This window comes from Elephantulus edwardii, unplaced genomic scaffold (assembly GCF_000299155.1).
Source record: "Elephantulus edwardii isolate Elephantulus edwardi_28Jun2011 unplaced genomic scaffold, EleEdw1.0 scaffold00116, whole genome shotgun sequence".
In the NCBI taxonomy this organism is placed as follows: Eukaryota; Metazoa; Chordata; class Mammalia; order Macroscelidea; family Macroscelididae; genus Elephantulus; species Elephantulus edwardii.
The window spans coordinates 3,715,341-3,736,388 of record NW_006399866.1 but is presented as its reverse complement, the minus strand read 5'-3'; the positions used below and the strand labels follow the sequence as shown (position 1 = coordinate 3,736,388).

General features: G+C 45.5%; 1 protein-coding gene across 2 annotated transcripts; it reads left to right on the top strand.

Annotated features, from left to right (window-relative positions):
• The first annotated feature begins 343 nt into the window (after positions 1-343).
• On the top strand, positions 344-17,157 carry TBC1D13 (TBC1 domain family, member 13). 2 transcript variants are annotated; one of them, XM_006892482.1, is made up of 12 exons: positions 344-407; positions 1,758-1,831; positions 3,926-3,966; positions 4,538-4,599; positions 4,744-4,843; positions 7,025-7,107; positions 9,090-9,249; positions 13,926-14,136; positions 14,571-14,734; positions 15,784-15,944; positions 16,213-16,270; positions 16,984-17,157. In XM_006892482.1, exons 1-12 carry the CDS (start codon positions 385-387, stop codon positions 17,047-17,049), a joined length of 1,203 nt encoding a protein of 400 aa, XP_006892544.1. In that variant the 5' UTR covers positions 344-384; the 3' UTR covers positions 17,050-17,157. The 2 variants fall into 2 exon arrangements, with proteins under 2 accessions (XP_006892544.1, XP_006892545.1); XM_006892483.1 differs by lacking the exons at positions 13,926-14,136; positions 14,571-14,734 and having other exon boundaries at positions 385-407; positions 16,984-17,049.
• The last annotated feature ends 3,891 nt before the right edge of the window (positions 17,158-21,048 follow it).

Sequence of the window (21,048 nt, the reverse complement as noted above, 5' to 3'; positions counted from 1 at the left end):
GAAAATTAATAAAATATAATTTAAAAAAAAAAAAAAAGAAGAGCATATTGTACAAACAGAAACCTGAGGTCCAGGAAAGCGCAAGAAATAACAGCCTAAAGCACCTACTCTAAGCAGATCCCCGATCTAAGAAGGTCCTGAAAACTTGGATGCATGACAGCACTCAGCACCTCCGCGTTCCTGAGGAAAAGGGGGGCGGGGGAGAAAGGTGGTCAGCACGTGATCTGTGCGGGGTTGGGGTTGGGGGTGGGGTGGCACAGAGCAGGCGGAACGTGCGCGCGCTGGTCATTGCGTTTCAGGCCGGAGACTTTTGTGAAACGCCCCACGTGCCTTGGTGGGCGGTGGCGGCGAAGGCAGCGGCGGGGAGATCCGGAAGTCAACACCATGTCGAGCCTGCACAAGAGCCGGTAATGAGCCACACGGGCCTGCCCGTTTAGGTCACTCCCGGCCAGGCCATCCCTTTGTCCTCAGAATGGGAAGCATGGGTGTAACCAGGAATTCTCCAGTGTTGGGACTTGGGCGTCCACTGTTTATGGGCCCGAGACGGAGACACCTCTGCTTTTCTCAGCATTTTCCATTCCCCGCACCCCGGGTTCTTGGATTCTCTCTTCCTCGTATCTACATCTTTCTTAACTAAGGCTTTGAGACCCTGCACTCCATCCCCACCTTCTCTCCAGTTTCTCCCTTACCCTACTCAGTATCCTCTTTCCAAAAGTACACGGGTCCCACTTGCCCCTTTCTTACTGAAAGTGCTAGAGAACCTGGATTCTTCTGCTAGCTTTCCCCCTCCAGATCGCATCCTGTATGTAGCATTAACTAAATGTACCCACAGTAAAGTTATCCTCCGGGACTTAATTTAAAAATTTTTTGTCTTCACCTGCTGCAGTTCCAAACCCCAAAGCCACTATCGCTTCCAACTCCTAGTGACTCTATAGTATATGATAGAATTGCTCCACAGGGTTTCCAAGGCTGAAAATCTTTACAGAAGTAAGCGGATTGTTACATTTTTTCTCTCGTTGAGTGCCTGGTGGGAGTTAACACCTCCTTTGTCCGGCAGCTGAATGCTAAGTCACTGTACCGGGACTTCTTGGTAGCTCCATAGATCTTCATAGTGGTTGTGCTTTTGAGTTTGGAAAGCTAGCCGAATGCAGATTACACAAGACCATTATCTGCTGATCAAATTACTCCTGGTGCCTAAGGTTATTGAGTGTCTATAGTATGGTACTATGGGCTGGACCTGCCCAGTAGGAAGTGTCCAATTACGCCAGTTCTGCAAATATTATAATGTGTCTAATTTTATGGTGTGTGGTTGAGAATCTCTATACAAGAATATTTCTGACATTTTTTTCATTGGCATTCTGTGTCTCTGGGCTTAGAGGAAAATGTGATAGTGGAGAGATCACATTTATAGTTCCTAAAGGTTGCCTTACATAACTTCAATGGCTCAATAGTAAAGGATTGTGAGGCCAACCCAAAAGTATGTGGTTCGATTCCATCAGCTGTTCTGTGGAACAATCTCCTCCTTTGCGATTTTCTGCCCCTGAAAAGCTGATAGAGGTTCAGCTCTGGGTTGGTTCTGAAACAACAAAAATTGCTTTTGGTTAGGACCTTGATGAGCTTCACCATCTTTATATACTGAAGGTGGAGGGAGGGGCAGCTTGGAAACAGGTGGCGGGAAGAGCCTATGGGCTGAAAGCTTGCCACTAAACCTTCCACTTTGAGGATGCACTCTGTTTGCTTCCCCTATTCCTTTCTAGGATTGCAGATTTCCAAGATGTCTTGAAGGAACCCACGATTGCCTTGGAAAAGCTTCGGGAACTCAGTTTTAGTGGTAAGAGGCAGCTCTATTTTCAGGATTCCACTAGGATAGCTTTGTGACCAGGATGGGAAGGGAGGATGCCCAGTGTCACATCTGGTCAGTGCCAGAGGTCAGACTACTGGAGACTTCTCTAGTCTTCTCCAGGTTCCATAGCTGAATCAGTGACTTCCCTGAGCCTGGAGGACCATAGTTAACATTCCTATAGGAGGGCGCCCAGGTGGTGGAAGTCTGTAGAGAGTTGGATTACTCAAAGGCCATGACTCCCTGCTGGTTTGACTCTACTAGCCACTCTGTGTGAGAAAAATGGACAGTCTCCTGTGATTTCCGGACTTCCCAAACCTGGAGAGTCAATTATGAGTTAGTTCTGACTTGATGGCAATGAGTGAGAGTGAGGTTCTAAACCAGGAACTGTCAGATTCTTGGGAGTAAGTTGAAAAGATTAAGACTCAAAATAAGAAGAGTGTAGAGAGGAGACATTTTGAGCCAGATCAGGTCTTTTCCTCATTGTTTTATAAACTTTCTGTGTTGTAGAATTTGGTTACTCCAGAATTGTTACTGGTTTTCTCCCAGGCCATAGAAGGTTGTAGGAGACAATGAACTTTGTGTCTGGTGAAAGTCCAGCCTCTGACTTTAAGGAACTGCCTCTCAGTAATGCTTGACTTTGCTCTCTGTGATGTGGTTAACTTTTCAGCACAGAGAGAACCCACTTTTTGCCTGTCTTTGGAGATAGTGGTTGTTGTTAGGTGCCATTCTGTTGATTCTGACTCATAGTGACGCTGTGCATACAAGAGAATGAAATATTGCCTGATTGTATTGGAGCTCATTATTGCAACCATTGTGTCCATCTTCTTGAGAATCTTAGCAGGATGCTTTGTTTAGCTTCTTGTCACTGCTCTGCAACTATAGCTTGGCCAGCAAGGGATTCTTAAAGTATACCCTCATCTCCATCCAGATTCTGATGACGGGGTATCAGCTAGTGTTCACAACATGTAGGGTGCCATAACAACAACTGCTGTGGAGAGGTTTTGGAGCATATTATAGGAGAAGTTTATCTCTGTTTTGACAGTCTGATCTTGAACTTTCCTGAGATCTGTGTTGGTATCTCCTTCATACCTAAGAGAAGGCAGTCTAAGGTAGTGATTAAGACGCACTTGTGTACCCCACATACCTGGTTCACTTTACCTAGCAGGAGAAATTGCAAGATGTACTTAAAATAGCAACAATAAAATGTAGAGATTTTTAAAAATTAAAAAAAAAAAAGACGCACTTGTGTTTAAATTCTTGCTTGTTCTGATGAAATGAGGACACTGATGCCCATTTTCCCTGCCTACTAGGGTTAAATAGTATGATTCTAACAAGCCTTGCTGGCATAATACGTTAAATGGTGGGATGCTAGCTCAGATACCAGTTTGAACTCACCAGCTGTTTTATGGGAGAAACATGAGCCAGTCTGCTTTGTTAAGTTTTTTAAGATTCAGTAGCCTAGTGGAGGGTCACGCCACGAATTAGAATCAGTTCAACCGCATTGGGCTTGGGTTTTGGTTTAGATAAGATTGTAATAGTAAAATAACTTCTGTAAAGTACTCAGTGTTTATAGCTTTTTTTATAGTCTGGACATACTTAAGGAATACCTTCTGTGCATCATGGCTCTGTGGTAGACTCTAGGAATATAAGATGTGCTGCTTGGTTTTGGACAGTTTACTCAGTAGTACATACAGATTACCAAGGTTAAAGAAATGCAAGCGTATTATACCAATATGTGATGCATGCTATGAATGAGAAGTCGTAGGGCAATTACTCCTTATAACAAGGAGACCTGACTTTGATTGGGAGACATGGTGTTGGTAAAGGCTGCTCAGAGGAGGCAATACCCAGGATAAGATTGAAATGGTGTTATTCTGAGAACATGGCAGATAAAGGAGGTCTGGGCTAGCCTGGGGCTGTGGAGGGCTATTAAACCTGGTTTGGCATCCATCTGGTCCAGCAGTCTCTGATGGGAACATGATTCTTGAAGTACCTTTTGCCCACCCTACTGGTTCCTGAGTAGAGGACTGGGGATTCTGGAACTCTGGCCTCGGGTGTGACCTTTGCCTGCTGTGTCCACAGGCATACCCTGTGAGGGCGGACTGCGGTGCCTCTGCTGGAAGGTGGGTGTGCCTGGGGTGGGACTTCTGCTCTGCCTAGTCTCCAGTCTCTGGGTTCCTGCATGGTCTGTACCCACCCCAGTCTCTTCTTCCTGTCCTGTGCCTTTCCTTGCTTGCCTTAGGTAGCTTTTCTGGACAGTTCTGGGTTTTCTCTTCTTGACATCCCCTCCAGGATCACCTTAGGGACAAGCCACTTTCTAATGCCAATGAAACCCTCTGCTTCCTAGTCATACATTGTAGTGGAAGCAGTACTTACTGGAACAAATGAAAAAGGGCCAAAGTTGTTTGCTTAGATGAGGGCAAAAGCTCAGTGTTTCCAGTTCCCTTGAGCACAAGGTTATGTTACCATTTGGATGAGTCTTTGTGACACAAAGCAGAGGAAAGGGGTAATTTGAGAGAAAAGAGGCAGTGGGAGGAAAGGGGAAGCTGTCCCCCCATGTTCCTGGGTTTGAGTCCCATCTTATCTTCTCTGGGATTTAGTAGCCATTTTCCTCAAGGCCTGTCAGCCTCTACCCCCTTTCCAGGGTTGGGATGCGGGGACCCACCAGAGGCTTACCTCTTTCCATTTATACAGATTCTTTTGAACTATCTCCCCTTGGAGAGAGCCTCATGGACTTCCATCCTGGCCAAGCAGAGGTAAGTTCCATGAAAGACGATAATAGAGGACCTTTAGATCTGATCAAACAGGAGGTAGAGAGGCCATCTTGCCTTTGCCTGCTGTTCTGCACCACCTGGGCAAGACCTTTGGGAATCATCCGCTATCCTCCTTCTCTCCTACAGGGAGCTATATTCTCAGTTCCTGAGGGAGATGATTATCCAGCCAGGCATTGCCAAGGCCAACATGGGAGTGTCAAGGGAGGATGTAACCTTTGAGGACCATGTGAGTTGGAGTGGGTTTGGGAGTTAGAGTGGGGACAAGTGGAGGTTTTTGAGCAGGTAAGATTCTCCTTACTCTGAAGCAGGCTTTGATTCCCCTCTGGAACCTTTAGTGGCTCTTTTCTATATTTGGCTTCTTGGCCTCTGAACACCATTCTCCTCTTCCTCAGGTCTAGGCAAACTGTGGGTGCCCTCAACCCAGCCAGTAACATAATGATAACTAGCACTGTGTCAAGTGTACATTCGTTCTCTCTAATCCTCATCCTGGTTCTTTGAGGAGGATAAACTTTCTGGAAACTGGAGGAAGCCTTGTTCCATCTGCAAACACTGAGCTCCTCCCTATATGTTTTGTTGGTTTTTAAAAAATTGTACTTATTTAATATTAATTTATTGTTGCACATCTCCCTATATATTTACAGTGACAGAAGAAAATTGGATATATTCTTTTTGACAGGTCAGAGCACTAATAAATTAGATTTTAAAAGACCTATTGTATCACATTAGGGAGTTCTGGTAGCTTAATAGGAAGGAATTGAGTTACCAACCTAAAGGTGTGCAGTTTGAATCTACCCGCTGCTCTGCATAAGAAAAAGGAGCAGTCTCCTCCCACATAATGTACTGTCTGTGAAAACCTGCAGGAGAGTCAGATGTGAGTCAGTGTGATGTGATGGTACATATCTTGATGGTACAAATCTGCTGTCAAAGACTTCTCCAAAACTCTGAGAAGCAACAGTGTCGGTTTAAAAAATTAAGGCAGCTCTGGTGGCCTAGTGGCAAGAAGCTGCACTGCAATCCCAGAGATGTGCGGTTTGAATCCACCAGATGCTCTGCTGGAGAAGGAGGGACGATCTCCTCCTATACCAGTTAGATCTGCTTTGACGGTACACGCACAAAAATTAATAAAATAAATTAAAAAAAAAATAAAAAATTAGGGTGCACCTGATCCAATCCATCATCTTTTCAGTTACTAGTATGTGTCTGAAAGTTGGACAGTGAATAAGGATTATAGAAGAATTAATGCCTTGAGTTATGTTAGAGAAGAGTACTAAATATCCAGTGGACTGCTAAAAACCCCAACTATGTCTTGGAGAAACTGTAACCAGGTACTTCATAGAGGCAGGGATGGTCAAAGTTCATCTCACAAACTTTGGGCATCCTACTAGGAAGGCCTAGTCCTTGGAAAAATACTTGGTTGTGCTTGGAAAGGTGGAAGGTTGGTGAAAGAGAGGAAGATCCTCAACCAGATAGATTGACACAGAGACTGCAACAGTGGGCTTGAGAATATCAGAGATGATGAGGATGGCACAGGACAGAGCAGGGTACAGATCTGCTGATCATAGGGTTGCTGTGAGTGGTAGTGGACTTGGCAGCACACGACAGTGTTAAAATAAGGAGCTCTAATGCTGTAGTCTGTAGCGGGTTGTGCTGCTAGCAAACCAAGAGGCTGAGCATCTCTGGCATTTCAAATCCACCAGCTGCTCTGAGGGAGAAAAATGGGCACTCTTCTCTTGTTCAAGATTTACAACATTGGAAACATGATGGAGGGTTACTGTGAGTCGTAGGATCCTGGTAGTACAATGGGCCTGATACATGGCTGCTAACTAAAAGTTGGAAAGCACTCTAGTGGAGTAGTCTGTAGTCAGTTGTGCTACTCTCCCAACAGCTGTGCACATCTCTGGTGGTTTGAATCCACTATTGGTTCCATGAGAGAAAGATGGCCACCATTCCTCTTACTGTAATGTATGGCTTTAGAAACCCATGGCACATGACAGTGAGTAAGTAACTAAAAGTTGAGTGGTTCAGACCTTCCCATAATTCTTCAAGACAGACAGACATGGTGATCTGCTTCTGGGGAGATTACAGGCCTAGGAAGCCATGTGGGGCAGTTCTCTGTCATAGAGAGTCACTTTGTTTGGATTGGACTTGATGGCAACAACAACAAGGCTATGGCTGAGGAGAGGAAGAACAGTCCCTGCCAAATAAAGATGCAGAGCTCCAGCAGAGGACAGGAAAACAGTCCCTGCCAAATAGAGATATCCACAAGGCCGATAACAGGACTGGCTGTGGACTTTGAACATGCTGGGTTGGAGGTGGGCTTGCTCATGTAATTCCACAGTTGAGTGTACAGTGTCTTCCCTGTGGCCCCAGCTGGGCCTAGGATGAAGTCACTGCTTTTCCCCCACAGCCACTCAACCCCAACCCTGACAGTCGATGGAACACATACTTCAAGGATAATGAGGTGCTGCTGCAGATCGACAAAGATGTCCGGTAAGTGAGTCCACCTGGGGGTCTGCACACTGGCCATGGGCCCTCTGAGTGGTTTTCTGGCTCCACTTTAACTTTTCCAGCCCAGGTCCCCAGGGTGGTACCTTGGGAGCTGTTTGGTTGTTGAGTCTAGGCTTCATTGATGGTGGGTTCAGGGAGGAGCTGGCAAGTGCACTGAGTGAGTGGGGTCCTGTGCTTGTATTGGCAGACATTGCTTTATCCCTCAATAAGTGTTCTAGGGATGTCCTGACAAATTACACAAACTAGGTGGCTCCAAAAGTAGAAACTAGATCTTTGTCTGTGCTGGAATCTAGAAGTCCTAAATCAAGGACTTGGCAAAGGTTCTCCTGTGGAAGGCTCCAGGGGAGAATCTTTTCCTTGACATTTTCACCTTTTGTTTTTACTGACAGCACTTGCTGTCATTTCATTCTCTGCTTGTGGCTGCAAAAAGTATTGATAAGTAAGACTCCATTGCAAGTTTCTGGATGTTGTTGTTGTTTTTATGAGCCGTCGAGTTGACTATGACTCATAGCGACCCTATGTACAACATCCCTAACCCTTGCTCTATCCTGTGCCAATCTCACTGTCTCCAACACACCTAGCCTGATTACCCGAGTCACTGAATCAGTCTGCCTCATAGAGGGTCTTCCTCTCCTGCGCTGTCCCTCCACTCTCTCAAGCATGACATCCTTCTCCAAGGACTGGTCCCTCCTTGCAACATGTCCAAAGTATGCCATATGAAGCCTCAGAATGCTGGCCTCCAAGAAGCAGCCTGGTTTAACCCTCTCTAGGATGAACCTGTTTGTTTTCTTAGCAGTCCATGGTATATTCAATACTCTTCTCCAGCACCACAGCTCAAAGGCATCCATTCTCCTTCTATCCTCCCTAGTCACTCTCTAGCCCTCTGATGCATAGCAAGTGATTGCAAAGACCATGGTCTGTACCAGGCGCACCTTAGTCTCCAGAGTGACATCATTGCTCTTCATTACTTTGGAGCAGTCCTTAACAGCAGACTTTCTCCATCACTATACGTCTTTTAATTTCCTGGCTGCTGGTGCCAAGAGTGTTGACTGTGGAGCCAAGCAAACTAAAGCTGTGAACAATCTCAGTCTCTTCACCATCCATCCTGATGCTGCCAGTTGGCCCAGTGGTGAAAATCTTTGTCTTCTTGATATTGAGCTTCAGTCCTTATTGAAGGCTGCAGTCCTTAACCCTCTGCAGCAAGCGCTTCAGGTCCTCCTCAGTTTCAGCAAGCAGGGTTGTATCATCTGCATAAAGCAGATTATTGATGAATCTTCCTCCAATCCTGATGCCACACTTCTCCTCATACAGCCCAGTCTCCCGGATAATCTATTCTGCATATAGATTGCAAAAGTATGGAGAAAGGACACATCCCTGGCATAGACCCTTCCCAATTTTGAACCATGCAGTATTTCCTTGCTCTGTTCTGACGACTGCCTCCAGTCAACCCAGTATATTCTTTTAAAACCAAATAACTCAAATCCACCAGATGCTCCACTGGAGAAGGAGGGGCAATCTCCCCTGATGCCATTTAGATCTGATTCAGTGGTACACAAGACGAAAAGAAAAGAAAAAAACAACAACAAACCCCACCAAATAGCTGTTGTTGAGTTGATTCTGACTCACTGTGGCCTCATAGGACAGGGTAGCAGTGTCCTGCCGGGTTTCCAAGGCTGTGAGCCTTTATGGAGGCAGATTGCCACACCCCCTCCTCTGGAGCCACTGTAGGTTCCTGTGCTTAGTAGTCAAGTGCTTTAAACACTTTGTCACCAGGTCTCCTATTGTTTAAATGGGTATATATTTGTATATTATGTCAGTGTATTTTTTCTTAAATCTTACTGTTGTATAATTAAATGTTTAAATGCCTTTGAGAATGCTTAGGATCTCCTGGCAGCAGGGTACGGATGGAATGGCCAAAACCTCTACTGTGAATAATGGTACTTTCTCCTGTTTTCTTTTCACAGGAGACTGTGCCCAGATATATCCTTCTTTCAGAGGGCTACTGAGTACCCTTGCCTTCTCATCCTGGACCCCCAGAATGAATTTGAGACCCTCCGAAAGCGGGTGGAACAGACAACGTTGAAATCCCAGACAGTAGCTCGGAACCGGAGTGGAGTCACAAATGTGAGAGGCACCTATGGGGCTCTGGGGCTAGCCTGGGACAACCTTTTCTCTCCTGTCCCCTCTCTTGACTCTGACCGCTGGGGCATCTGGTGCACACTCAATCTTACTGAAAAGCTTCTCGGCAGTCATCTGACATGGTCCTCAGCAGTAGCTCTGCCAGTTCCACTCTTGGAGCTCTTTAGCAAATGCTCATTGCATTTCTGCTGGGTGCCAGGCGCTGCCTTATGCTTCATGAGCTGAGCTGTAGGTGAGTTGGTCCTTCTGGACTTGGTGTGGAGATTAGTGAAGGCCTCCCTGAGGAAACAATCTATAAATTGAGGTCTTTGAAATGTAAAGAGGATGGGCATCTGTGGGGAGAAGACCTTACACGGGAACGTTCTCAGCAGGAGTGAGGAGTGTATATTTAAGGAGTGAGGGTGTCTAGTGTGGCTAGAGGTAACCAGAGGAGAGGAAAGGGCTACAAAGGATGCTTGCGAGGTCATCGGTGGTTAGGACTTGTGAAACCTCTGTCCTGAGGGCTGGGTTGCCCCTGATGCATTATGAGCAGAGTGCTGTGACTTAGGTCCCTTTTGCAAAAGATTGTTTTGCAGTGGTGTGTGGATACTGACTTGAGGGGACATGGTGGAGGTTGAGGAGCCTCTTAGGGCCAGGTATGGGGTGGTAGTAGCCTCAACTGGCGAGCAGTGGACACAGACCTGAGAGCCTTTGGAGATAAAATTGACAGGACTTGTTACTGGCAAGTGAATTGGATGGTGAAGGAAACAGAAAAGTCAGAGATGACTCCTCTATTTCTGGGCTGAGTGTATGTTCAGTGACTGATAAAACTTCTGGGCAAGTCATTATTCCTTAAGAAGAAAATATTGTAGAAATGTTTCTCTCCAAGTGGAATGAGTTTGCTGAAGGTTCTGGGCATGTAAGAGAGTAACCATTCTCTACTCTTGGGCCAGCAAGGGTGTCCTTGCAGCTGTTCCTGCGGATGGGGTTCTGTGTGTCTATGGCAGAGTTAGGTATCCAGAATTGCCATGTAGTGCAGGAGCTTGGTTTTATGACCACATAGCTGGCTTTGTGGGCAGCCCTCTTATGTGGCTGCTGACTTCCTGGCTGAAGGTCTGTGGGGGGTTTGCCTCCTGTCATTCATTTCACTTTAGTATTTGTTGTTGTTGTGTTCTGTTGAGTAGGAACTGAATTATAGCTGACTGAGGCAGTTAATTGCACAGGAGATTACCCATCCTTCTCTTGCAGAGAGATTGGTGACCTTGAACTGCTTGCCTTTGGGATTGCAGTGCAACTTCTTGCCACTAGGCCACAAGAGCTCGCTTTAGCATGTGGGGCTCAGGAACTAAGCTGTTACTCATTTTAGCTGTTGGACCTGGTCTTAGTTGCAGATAACCCAACCAGAAGTTTTACACATAGATCCTCTAGGCCTCTGGTTGGGAGATTGAGTTTAAAATTGAGGTCTGTGACTCTGGACAAGTAATGCTAGGTTCATGTTTCTTTTTCCATAACCTGGGCTTCATAATCTCTGCACTGCCTGTCTTTTCATCTGTCAGGAGGGTGAAAGATAGTCATGTCTGTGTGTATTCTTGAGAAATGGAAAAGACTGGACATTCTTGAGGGGTGTTCTGACCTAGAGGCCTGGACTGAGTCTGACTTCAAGTCCAAGTCCTAGCACCTACTGCAAGACATTTGACAAATGACTTAACCTTTCTAATGCTGTTTCCTCCACTTGTAAGTGATATTAAGAGAGTGTTCTAGGTTGTTGAGAGGAGTAAATGGAGAAATATGTGCACCATCCTGCACATAGAAAGATTCCAATGTCTGTTAGCAATCTGGAGCTCTGGTAATGTAGTCTATAGGAAGTTGTGCTGCTGACCCGGAAGGTGCCTCTCTGGTAATTGAATATACCAGTGGCTCCTCAGGAGAATAGTGGGCAATCTCCTCCTATGTGATTTACAGCCTCCTGAAAACCCTCTAGTGAGTCAGCTATGAGTTGGTTCCAATGGGACAGCACTGACTTTTTTTGAGATATGCAAATGATACGTATGTATGTGCATTTGTGTACATGCATGTCCATGTCTGTGTGTGTATGTATAATTGGATAGGGAGTTTAATGTTCCCAGGGCCCTGCCTCCACTCTTTAGGCTTTTTACCAATTCTGACTCTGGTATGATAGGCTTCTCTGCTTGGTTTGATAATGTATTGTAATGGCAACTGAGAATTCCCATATTAAACTTAGAGTGAAGTGATCTTTTAAGCAAACCATAGGATACAACTCAGGATTGGGAAGCCTGTAGACAGAGTCTCCATCTTCACTGCAGAACTTTGTCCTGGCCCCTTTTGACCGTGCAAGTAAGTAGACTCTCCTCAAGGCCCTGTATGCCTCCTCCAGGCTGTGGTGTTTTTGTGTTACTGTGTACTGTTGAGTTGGGACCAATCCATAGTTGACCCTCCAATGGGTTTTCCAAGGCAGTCGCCCAGGAGAAGATTGTCAGCTTTTTCCCAAGGAGCAGTTGGTGGATCAAACTCATTCCTTCGGATGCAATGCAGCTTCTTACCACTAGGCCACCAGAGCTCCCTCTAAGCTGTGTAGGCCTCCTCTAATCCATGTAAGGACAAATATTTTGGCTTCCTTAGGACATAGTCCTAGGGAGCTCTGGTAGCCTAGTGGCAAGAAGCTGCACTGTAATCCCAGAGGTACGTGGTTCGAATCCATCAGATGCTGTGCTGAAGAAGGAGGGGAAATCTCCTGTACCAGTCAGATCTGATTTGACGGTACACACACACACACACACAAAATAATAATAAGAAGAAGACATAGTCCTACTGTTCCTGTTGTCTATCACCACCAACTCTGCCAAAGAGCCTCTTCAAGGTCTATTTCTGTTACTGGGCCCCTTTTAATCCTGTTACTTATTATTAATTGCCCTTCTTTTACAAGTTTCCTTGCCTCTTCTCTCTTGACTTTTTCTCTCTTCTTTCTTCCGTCTGTTTCTGTCTGAAAAACCTCTGTGGGGTTGGCTGTAAAAAATATATATATTTTTTCTTGTCAATCTAAAGACACCACCTCAGAGAGGATAAGACACAAACTGAGCAATCCACGTTGAAAGTCACAGATACTTTTCATTCACTTAGTAGGCTGTAGCAACCTCATTTGCATAGTTCATAGTCACTTTATTTGCATGGGTAGATTAACTAATCCCTGTGAGGTGCATACCAGTTACAAAGAGTCAGCAGCTCAAGGTTAGACAAAAATGTGTGAGACCAAGTTATTTAAAGCTTTTTCTTCAAATCCACCAGATGCTCTGCTGGAGAAGGAGGGACAATCTCCTCCTGTACTAGTCAGATCTGATTTGATGGTACACATGCAAAAGAAATAATAAAATAAAATAAATTTTTTTAAAAAAAGCTTTTTCATGAAATGTAACAAACAGTTGGGGGGAGGGTAGAAAACTAAGTAAAATAATATCCACTGTTGTTGTTGTTGTTGTTGTTGTTAGGCGAAAGAAAGAACAAAAGTCTTCAACTCTTGCGTGACTTTTATCCTTTCTCCAGGTTCATAGGGTTTCTGGAGGCAAGCTATTAATCAGGGAGCTCCACCAAACACTGTCTGCCTTGAGTAACCATTAACACAGTTGACACAACAGTGTCACAGTGTTCGGCTTCACAGCAACCACGAGTTACCTCTGTATGGCAAGTGGACACACAGGGTTATATGACCTAGAAGAATGTTTGACCAAAAACAATTAAAAACAGGCCTGAGGGCCACGGATTAGAGTCACCCACCTTTGGCTTGGTAGCATCACTTTCTGTCCACTAGGCCAGCTGATCTCTAGGCTTATCAGAAAAATCTTAGCCAAGGGATAGTCACTGGGAAAGGGCATGGAAGAACTTTTAGATTATGGGATGATCTGTATCTTGGTCTGGCTAGTGATTGGATAGGGGCATGTGTAAGAAAAAAAATTAATTTCACTGTATAGGTAAGAGTTTTCATTTTGCTATACACAAATTATATCTCAGTTGTGAGAGGGGTGAGAAACTTAATGTCAAAAACTCTGAAGTGAGTATTGTAGGACAAAATAGTAGACACCTGCCCCAGATCGAGATACTAAGGGAACCTGACACTCCAATTCAACACATAAATTTTGGTTGTATCCTGGTAAAACAATGAAAGATATTCCTGAGACATTCAAGGAAATTGAACACAGATTGGGTATCAGACAATATTACGGAATTTTTGTTAATCTTAAATGTGATAATGATAGGTTGGAGGATGTCCTTATTCTCAGGTGATGGCCATGAAGTGCATGGGGGTGAAAGATCAGGATGTCTATAACTTAATCTGTCTGTGGGCTTAAAATAAAAACAAAGTAATATGCAAAATATTCAATCTAGATTGAAAGTGTACAGATATGTATTCTGCTGCTATTTCAGCTTCTCAGAGTGTTTGAGATTTTTCTTTTTTTTTTTTTTGAGATTTTTCATAAGAAAAAGCTGAGAGATAAATAAAAAGGTGGTGATCCCTGTTACCCACCTTTGCAGTAGAGCAGAGGTTCCCAGTATGAACTGTCTGACAGAGTCCTTCAAGGGTCAGTTAAAGATTTAGGTGTCTGGCCTCCGCCCTAGACCTACTGGTAATGCCTTGCACCTTTCTAATAGTGTCTCTTCTTCTTCCTTAGATGAGCTCCCCGCACAAGACCACTGTGCCGTCATCCCTGAATGAATATGAGGTGCTGCCCAACGGCTGTGAGGCCCACTGGGAGGTGGTGGAGCGAATCTTGTTCATCTATGCCAAGCTCAACCCTGGAATCGCCTATGTGCAGGGCATGAACGAGATTGTCGGACCCCTGTATTATACCTTTGCCACAGACCCCAACAGCGAGTGGAAAGGTATAAGAGTTCTCGGCTGCCAGCACTCCTTTTCCTGGCTCCCCAGAAAAGTGGGCTGTATGAGGCTGTGCAGCTCCCTTTTATCTGGGCTTTCATTTTCCTTTCTCAGAGAAGTGAGATCATCTGAATCCTGACTGGCTCTAGCTGTTTAGATTATTGACTTTCTAGTTTACCAATCTCTTGATCTCTGTACATGTATGCACGGAAAGCTGAATGGTTTGGAAAATGTCATTAAGAGAGCTTGCAGTTAATGCATTGATAAATGAGTATGCAGAATGGCAGTATAGTGGTTTTAGTCTAGGGAAAGAGAGTGGTCAAGGACAGAGGAAGGAATGAGGCTCAGGAGGGATGGGGATAATCACTTGTCAGACAGAGATGAGGTGGGACAGAGAGCACCACTTCACCTGTGCCCACACTTTGCGTGTCTCCCCCAGAGCATGCTGAAGCAGACACCTTTTTCTGCTTCACTAACCTCATGGCTGAGATCCGGGACAACTTCATCAAAAGCCTGGATGACTCACAGTGTGGCATCACCTACAAGATGGAAAAGGTGTATTCCACACTGAAGGAGAAGGACATGGAGCTCTACTTGAAACTGGTGAGGACCCCAAGGACCACGTGTGCAGGTGCACAGATAGAAGGAGACAGAGACGACAGGCTTCCTGAGCAGAGCCTGGGGATCAACAAGTGACTGCTTCTACTGGGGAACATTGTCTCACATACTGTGGGCAGACGGGGTGACCTTGGCAGCTGACAGTGGAAACTTAGCCAAATGGGAGTGGATGAGATGTTATGAATTACTCAGTGGCTGCTGGGTACCAGACACAGTGTGAGTTGTTTAAGCCCCTTGCTGTTGAATCATAACAATCCTGTGGGACAGAGTAGAACTACCCTGTAGGATTTCCAAGCCTTTGCTTTCTTACAGACAGGCTGCCAGCCATAGCTTTCTGCTGTAGAGTGGCTGGTGGGTTCCAACCACTCACCTTTTGGTTATCAAGTGTGTGCTAACTGCTGACCTTTTGCTTAGCACCATGGTTCCCACAGGGACAGTGATCTTGAGTGTTGTGTGGCTCAGTTAGTTAAGCTTAATAATGGTCCACTTAAATAACAAATAATTTTGTTTAAAATAAGTTTTTTTTTATTGTAGTAGCGTTCATGTTTATTTAAAAAAGCAGCAGTCAAATCATGCTGTTTTATAGCTTATTTTTTCACTTAATAACATTTCCTGTGGTTCATGTCTAAAGTGTTGATGACTGTTTTGAAGGGTTGGTGTATGAATTGGAAAAGAGAAAATATATGAAGAGTGTTATAGGCCAGGCCTGTAATAAGTGCCTGGTTATATATACTCATAAATCTGAGGTTACAAACTGCGCAGTTTTTAAAGACTTGGAGCCATCGTTTATATATCTAAAGTGTTTATGAAGTCTGTTCTTCTGGCTTCTCTTGAAAAATAGGAGACCTGCTTACATTTGCTGGCAGCAAGCAGCAGGTATCCCTTTACCCAGTCTAAGTTCAGTGCTCACCCCCAACAATGATCCTGTGTTCACTGTGTCCAGTCATCTGCATTCATTTCTGGTAGACTGCATGGTATTCCATGATAACCACCATCATGCATATTGTGACCCACTTGCACTTCTCTCCTCCCAGCAAGAGCAGCACATCAAGCCCCAGTTCTTTGCCTTCCGCTGGCTGACACTGCTCCTCTCCCAGGAATTCTTGTTGCCTGATGTCATCCGTATCTGGGACTCCCTCTTTGCTGATGACAACCGCTTTGACTTCCTGCTCCTTGTCTGTTGCTCCATGCTCATGTAAGTTTGGCTATGGCCCATGTCTGCTCATTTGGCCATCTTTGGGATAAGTTTATCTTCGGATAAATTGGAGGGGAGAATCTTCAGTTCTCTGAGGGATGGTCAGGAGGCTGCTTTTCATGTGTATGGAGGGAAGCCAATGGAGTTCTTGGGAGAACTTGAGGTCTGACTTGCTGTGGGTGGTGAAGGAGGAGCGGAAAGCATCCTGGGTTGGCCTCTTCACAGTGCACACCACGGTTCCAGCATCTTTGCTGCTTGTTTTTCTTAGACTGATCCGGGAGCAGTTGCTGGAAGGAGACTTTACTGTAAACATGCGGCTCCTGCAGGTAATGGAGATTTGAAGGGACCGGTTGTTTCTTTACTGTGTAGCACGTACTTAACAAGAATCCAGTCAATATCAGTTGTTGTGATGAGCTGGGATCTGGAACTGGAGAATGTTACAGATCTGGGTTTGAGTCCCACGTCTATCAGTGACCTTGAGTGTTGTGGGGCTTTGAGTGAATGACTTGGCCTTTCGGGTACTGATTTTGTTCTGTGCTAGTTATGTGACCAGAGACAAGTACAACCTCTTTAGGTCTGTTTCTTCATCAGGACTTGACCTGATCTTGGGTTCATTTTTCTTAACTTGTGAATTGCTCTGAAAAATGGTCATAATCACAGCAGCTTCTTCTTAGGACTGTTGATAATTCATTGGACAGGTGCATGCACAGTGTCCAGCAGGGTGCGAGGGTTGCTGAGTGGGACCCAGGCTTTGAGGACAGAGTAAGGAGAGGTGGGGCAGGATGGCAGCTGGCCTTAAGGAAGAAGACATTGTGAGATTCCGGGCCTTCCCAGAGGAACTGGGTAAGTTAGTGCTTCAGAGGTGCTGCATTAGCTTATACATATAACTTTGGTCAGGATACAGTTATCTATGGTCCTTTCCCCTGATGCCCAGGGTCCAGCACAATGATAGGTCCCAATGGGAAGGGCTTAGGTGTGGCCAGAATGGCAGAGGGTGAGCTGACTTTAGATGCATATTGTTGGCCTTTTCCACGTCCAGGATTATCCCATCACAGATGTTTGCCAGATCCTACAAAAAGCGAAGGAACTTCAGGACTCAAAGTAACATGGTGACAAGAGGTCCAGGTTTGGGAGAGAAGCCAGCGATCCCTGGCTTTTGGAATGCACAGAAGCCTGTAAGATCCCAGCCGGAAGGGAAACTGCAGAATTGGCCACACTCCGGGCCTTCTATCTTGGCCCTCTTGTCCCAGGCAGCTCCTGCTGGGGACTCAACTCTGCAAGGCTCTGTTCATAACACAGCCCTGGCTTCCCAATGTCCTCAGCCCTGGAGCCCTCTGCCTAGGTTGCTGAGCCAGGTCTGAGCTCATAGCGTTCTGTTTCCTTGGGCTGGGGCATGTTGAAGATGCTGGAGGACTGTCAAGTGTTCTTCCTGCCTCTGCTCTGCTGCCCCTTCCTCCTTTCCTGCTTTTAGTTTTCTGGACTTTGGTAAGGGGCAGACACCGAGCAAATGGGCCAGAAAACACTTCCTCTGGAGGTTGGTGCTGAGGCTTCTCCATGGGGAAAGTGACACTGTGCAGGAGCCAGGAGGCTGCCAGGCTAAGGTCACACCCATCTCTCACTGTGTGTAAGTCCCATGTGTCTGTGTCTCTGAGCCTACAGCTGTCTGCTTCTCTGTCTGTGTTTCTTTGTGTCAGTGTGGGTGTGAGGTGGATGTGAGGGTGGCTTTGAATCCCTCTGGGTCTCAGCTTCTGTCTGTCTCTCTCTACCTCTGGCTCCTTCTCTTTTTCCTTCACCTCTTCACAGACCATGGATTTGGTATTTCCCTCTGGATGCTCCTTTCTCCATTGTTCCCCCTCTTCCCTTTTCTCCTGGGGTGCCTTATCCCTAGCCCTTTTCTCTTCTGTCCTTACTTCTCTCCCATGAACTAAGGAGGCAGCATCAGGATTCTGAGCAGAGCCCTAGACATGAACCTTGGCCTTTGCAATGTGTCCACCTCCAGCAATAGGCTCCCAGGTTCCCCAGAATGGGAGGGGGAGCCCACAGTGCCTCATTAGAGGCCACCCACCTGCCTCCCAGGACAAAAACTGGAAAACCAAAAGCTGCTAAAAGATAACAGAGAGCTGTGTATCTTTGCAGAAATTCTCCCTAAGGCCCTTCCCTTTCCAGTGTTGTCCGTACTCCAAGAGAAAAGGATTTTAGGAGGATTCTGGGATGCAAATGCTTCCACAAAGTCAGCATTCACATGGGCCTCTAGGTCCCAGTCCACCCTTTATGGCTGTGTCCCCAGAGGGTAAGTGGGACCACAGGGAGCCTCCCTGGGACCAGGCATAAATGTGTGTGCCTTGAATGCTGTCAGCGCCTTTGTGGACTCCTTCACCCCACGCATATTGAAGGAGCAGGTGCTGCTGGTCCTGCGCTGGTCACCAGCTTCAGCTATTCTCAGATCTTAGAGCAGGATTTCAAGTATAGACAGCTAACTACCACTTTTGAGATGTGACAGTGGAAAGATTGCTTGGGCAAGTCCCCACTCCCCCCCTTTCTTTCTCCAGGGAACCAGGTAGTGGGTGTGGAGACTTGTCCTCACCCTTTCCCCAGCGTGCTCTTGCCCCATAGCCTCCTGACTTGAGCAACCATGACTCCTTTTTGGCTTCCCAAAGCCAACTATGGGCAAGAACAGATCTCCACACCACCCCGATCTCCACTTCTCTTATGTACCCCCTATACCCTAGGCACCTTTACCACCCTGTACCTTAGATTTTCCTGGGAATTTGATGCACTTGCCTTTTTGCCTCCTCTTTGCCCAACATACAGTATTCGGAAGATTTATTATTTATTAAGACTCCTAGTTATTTATTGCCATTTGGCAAGTGCTTGGTTAAGAGGGGGGACATACGGGTAGAAAGGAGTTTGAGATAATGTTCTTTCTGGTGTCCCCAGATCAGCGGACCAGCACACTCCTGCCTTGGGCCTCTGATTTTCTGGCAAGTTCTAGCTGAGAGAGCTTTGGGCTCTATTGGAGCTGAGCAGAAGGGAGCTGGTCAGGCTCTGATCCCCTTTCTCAACGGGGTACACACTGATTCTTACCACCTTGGCCCATTCTCTGCCCAGCCACCCTCTTCCCCCCCCCCCCCCGACCTGTTCATGACCTGAGACCCAAGATTCAGCAAATACTTCCAGGACATTGATGCGTCCCCACTTACCTGCCTCTCTGCCCTTCTACTTAGGGCTGTGTTGTTAGATCCCTGCATTTAATTTGCCTCAGTGGCAGCATATATGGCTCCATTACCCTAGCCTTGATCTGGAAGGTGAAGGTCAACATCAAAGGGACCATGAACTGGTTAAACTGACCTCCACAATGGGATACTACTCAAAGAAGGATCTGCACCTTGGTGATTCTCCCTTCTCAGACTCAAGAAGCTCCCCAGAGAGCAAGCAGACCCAAGGCTTTCTGCTTGAGAAGCTATACCCAGGACTTTGGACACTTACAGATGGAGCTGTTTGAATTCAGCAGGCCTCACTCCAGAGGATCAGAATATTATCGCTGCTTGGCCTTTTGGCTAAGACCAAGTGCAGAATATTAGTCTGTTTTGCTTTTCTGTATGTTTTGTTCTTCAATCAATGCTATTGATAAATTGTCTTTAAATAAATCATGTGTTCTTTGCAGTGGGTGTTAGTGGTGTGATGGGTTGAAATGCAAGAGGACTCTGGGAGCAGGGGAGATGTGAGGAGCTTTCCCAGAACAGTGGGAAAAGGCCACAAAGTTTTAAGAGAACTTGTGCAAACCTCACTGAACCACAGGAAAAAGTTACAGCTTGAAGAAGAGTGAGGTAGGGGAGGATGTGTAACTTACACAGCAACTTATTTTTAGATTTAAAATGCTTAAATTTTAAAGATAAGTAAATGAAACACTCAGAGTCACTGCTGTCAATTTAAGGTGACCCTCTATCAGGTTTCCAGAACTGAATGGGGGAAAACTGCTGCCTTCTCTTGCTGAGGGGCTTGGTTGGTTTGAACTGTCAACCATTCAGCAGCGCAACATAACTTACCACACCCATAATCACACAGTCAATGCTAAGATTAGTCTTTTTTTTTCTTCGTGATTTGTATTTTACTGGTTGTTTTACGGGCCAGTATAGAGGCGTTATGAACAACCTGCACACAATTTTTGATGTTGTTATGTGCTGTTGAGTCGTGACTCATAGCGACACTGTACAACAGCCCTAAACTCTGCTTTGTCCTGTGCCAATCGCACTGTCTCCGATACACCCATCCCAATTGCCCCAGTCACTGAATCAATCCACCTCATAGAGGGTCTTCCTCCCCTGCACTTTCCTTCCACCCTACCAAGCATGATGTCCCTCTCCAAGGACCTGTCCCTGCTTACAAAATGTCCAAAGTATGTTAGATGGAGCCTCAGAATCCTTGCCTCCAAGGAGCTGCCCAGTTTAACCCTCTCCAGGATGAATCTGTTTTCCTAGCAGTCTATGGTACCCTCAACACTCTTCTCCAGCACCACAGCTCAAAGGCATCAATTCTCCTATCCTCCTATGTACGTACCAAAAATCTAAAAAGCTATGTAGTTACAATTCTTTTCTAAATTTCAGTGACCTTCCAGCTTTAAATTTGGATTCATAAGGAAGAAAACAAGTACCAATATCTTCAATTGTTGATATCCTGTCACATCATTAAGGCCCACTAGTTCAAAATTTATTGTCACACACACTATGCATTCAAATTTTCAACCATTCAGAGCACATAACAAAATTATTAGGAAAACTGGACTACCAAGACCAAAGATGTTACAGAATCCACGTAGTTCTGACAGCCATAAGGAGGGAGTGGTTTAAGAACTTTTACTGAACAATTTTCTAATTCATGTATCTAAAAAACATGGAAAGTAGACAATTTAAAATGTTCAAGTCATAAATGCATGACTATGATTACAAATTGTCATTAAGTATGCTATCTATTATAGTATATAAAAACTGTCCCCTTTACCCACAGAATATTACATTGACATCGAAAGCTCCCCACAAGTTTAACATCTCACATTTTCTGGTTGTGCCAAAAAACAAATAACAAGCAAATAATCTCATTTCTTACA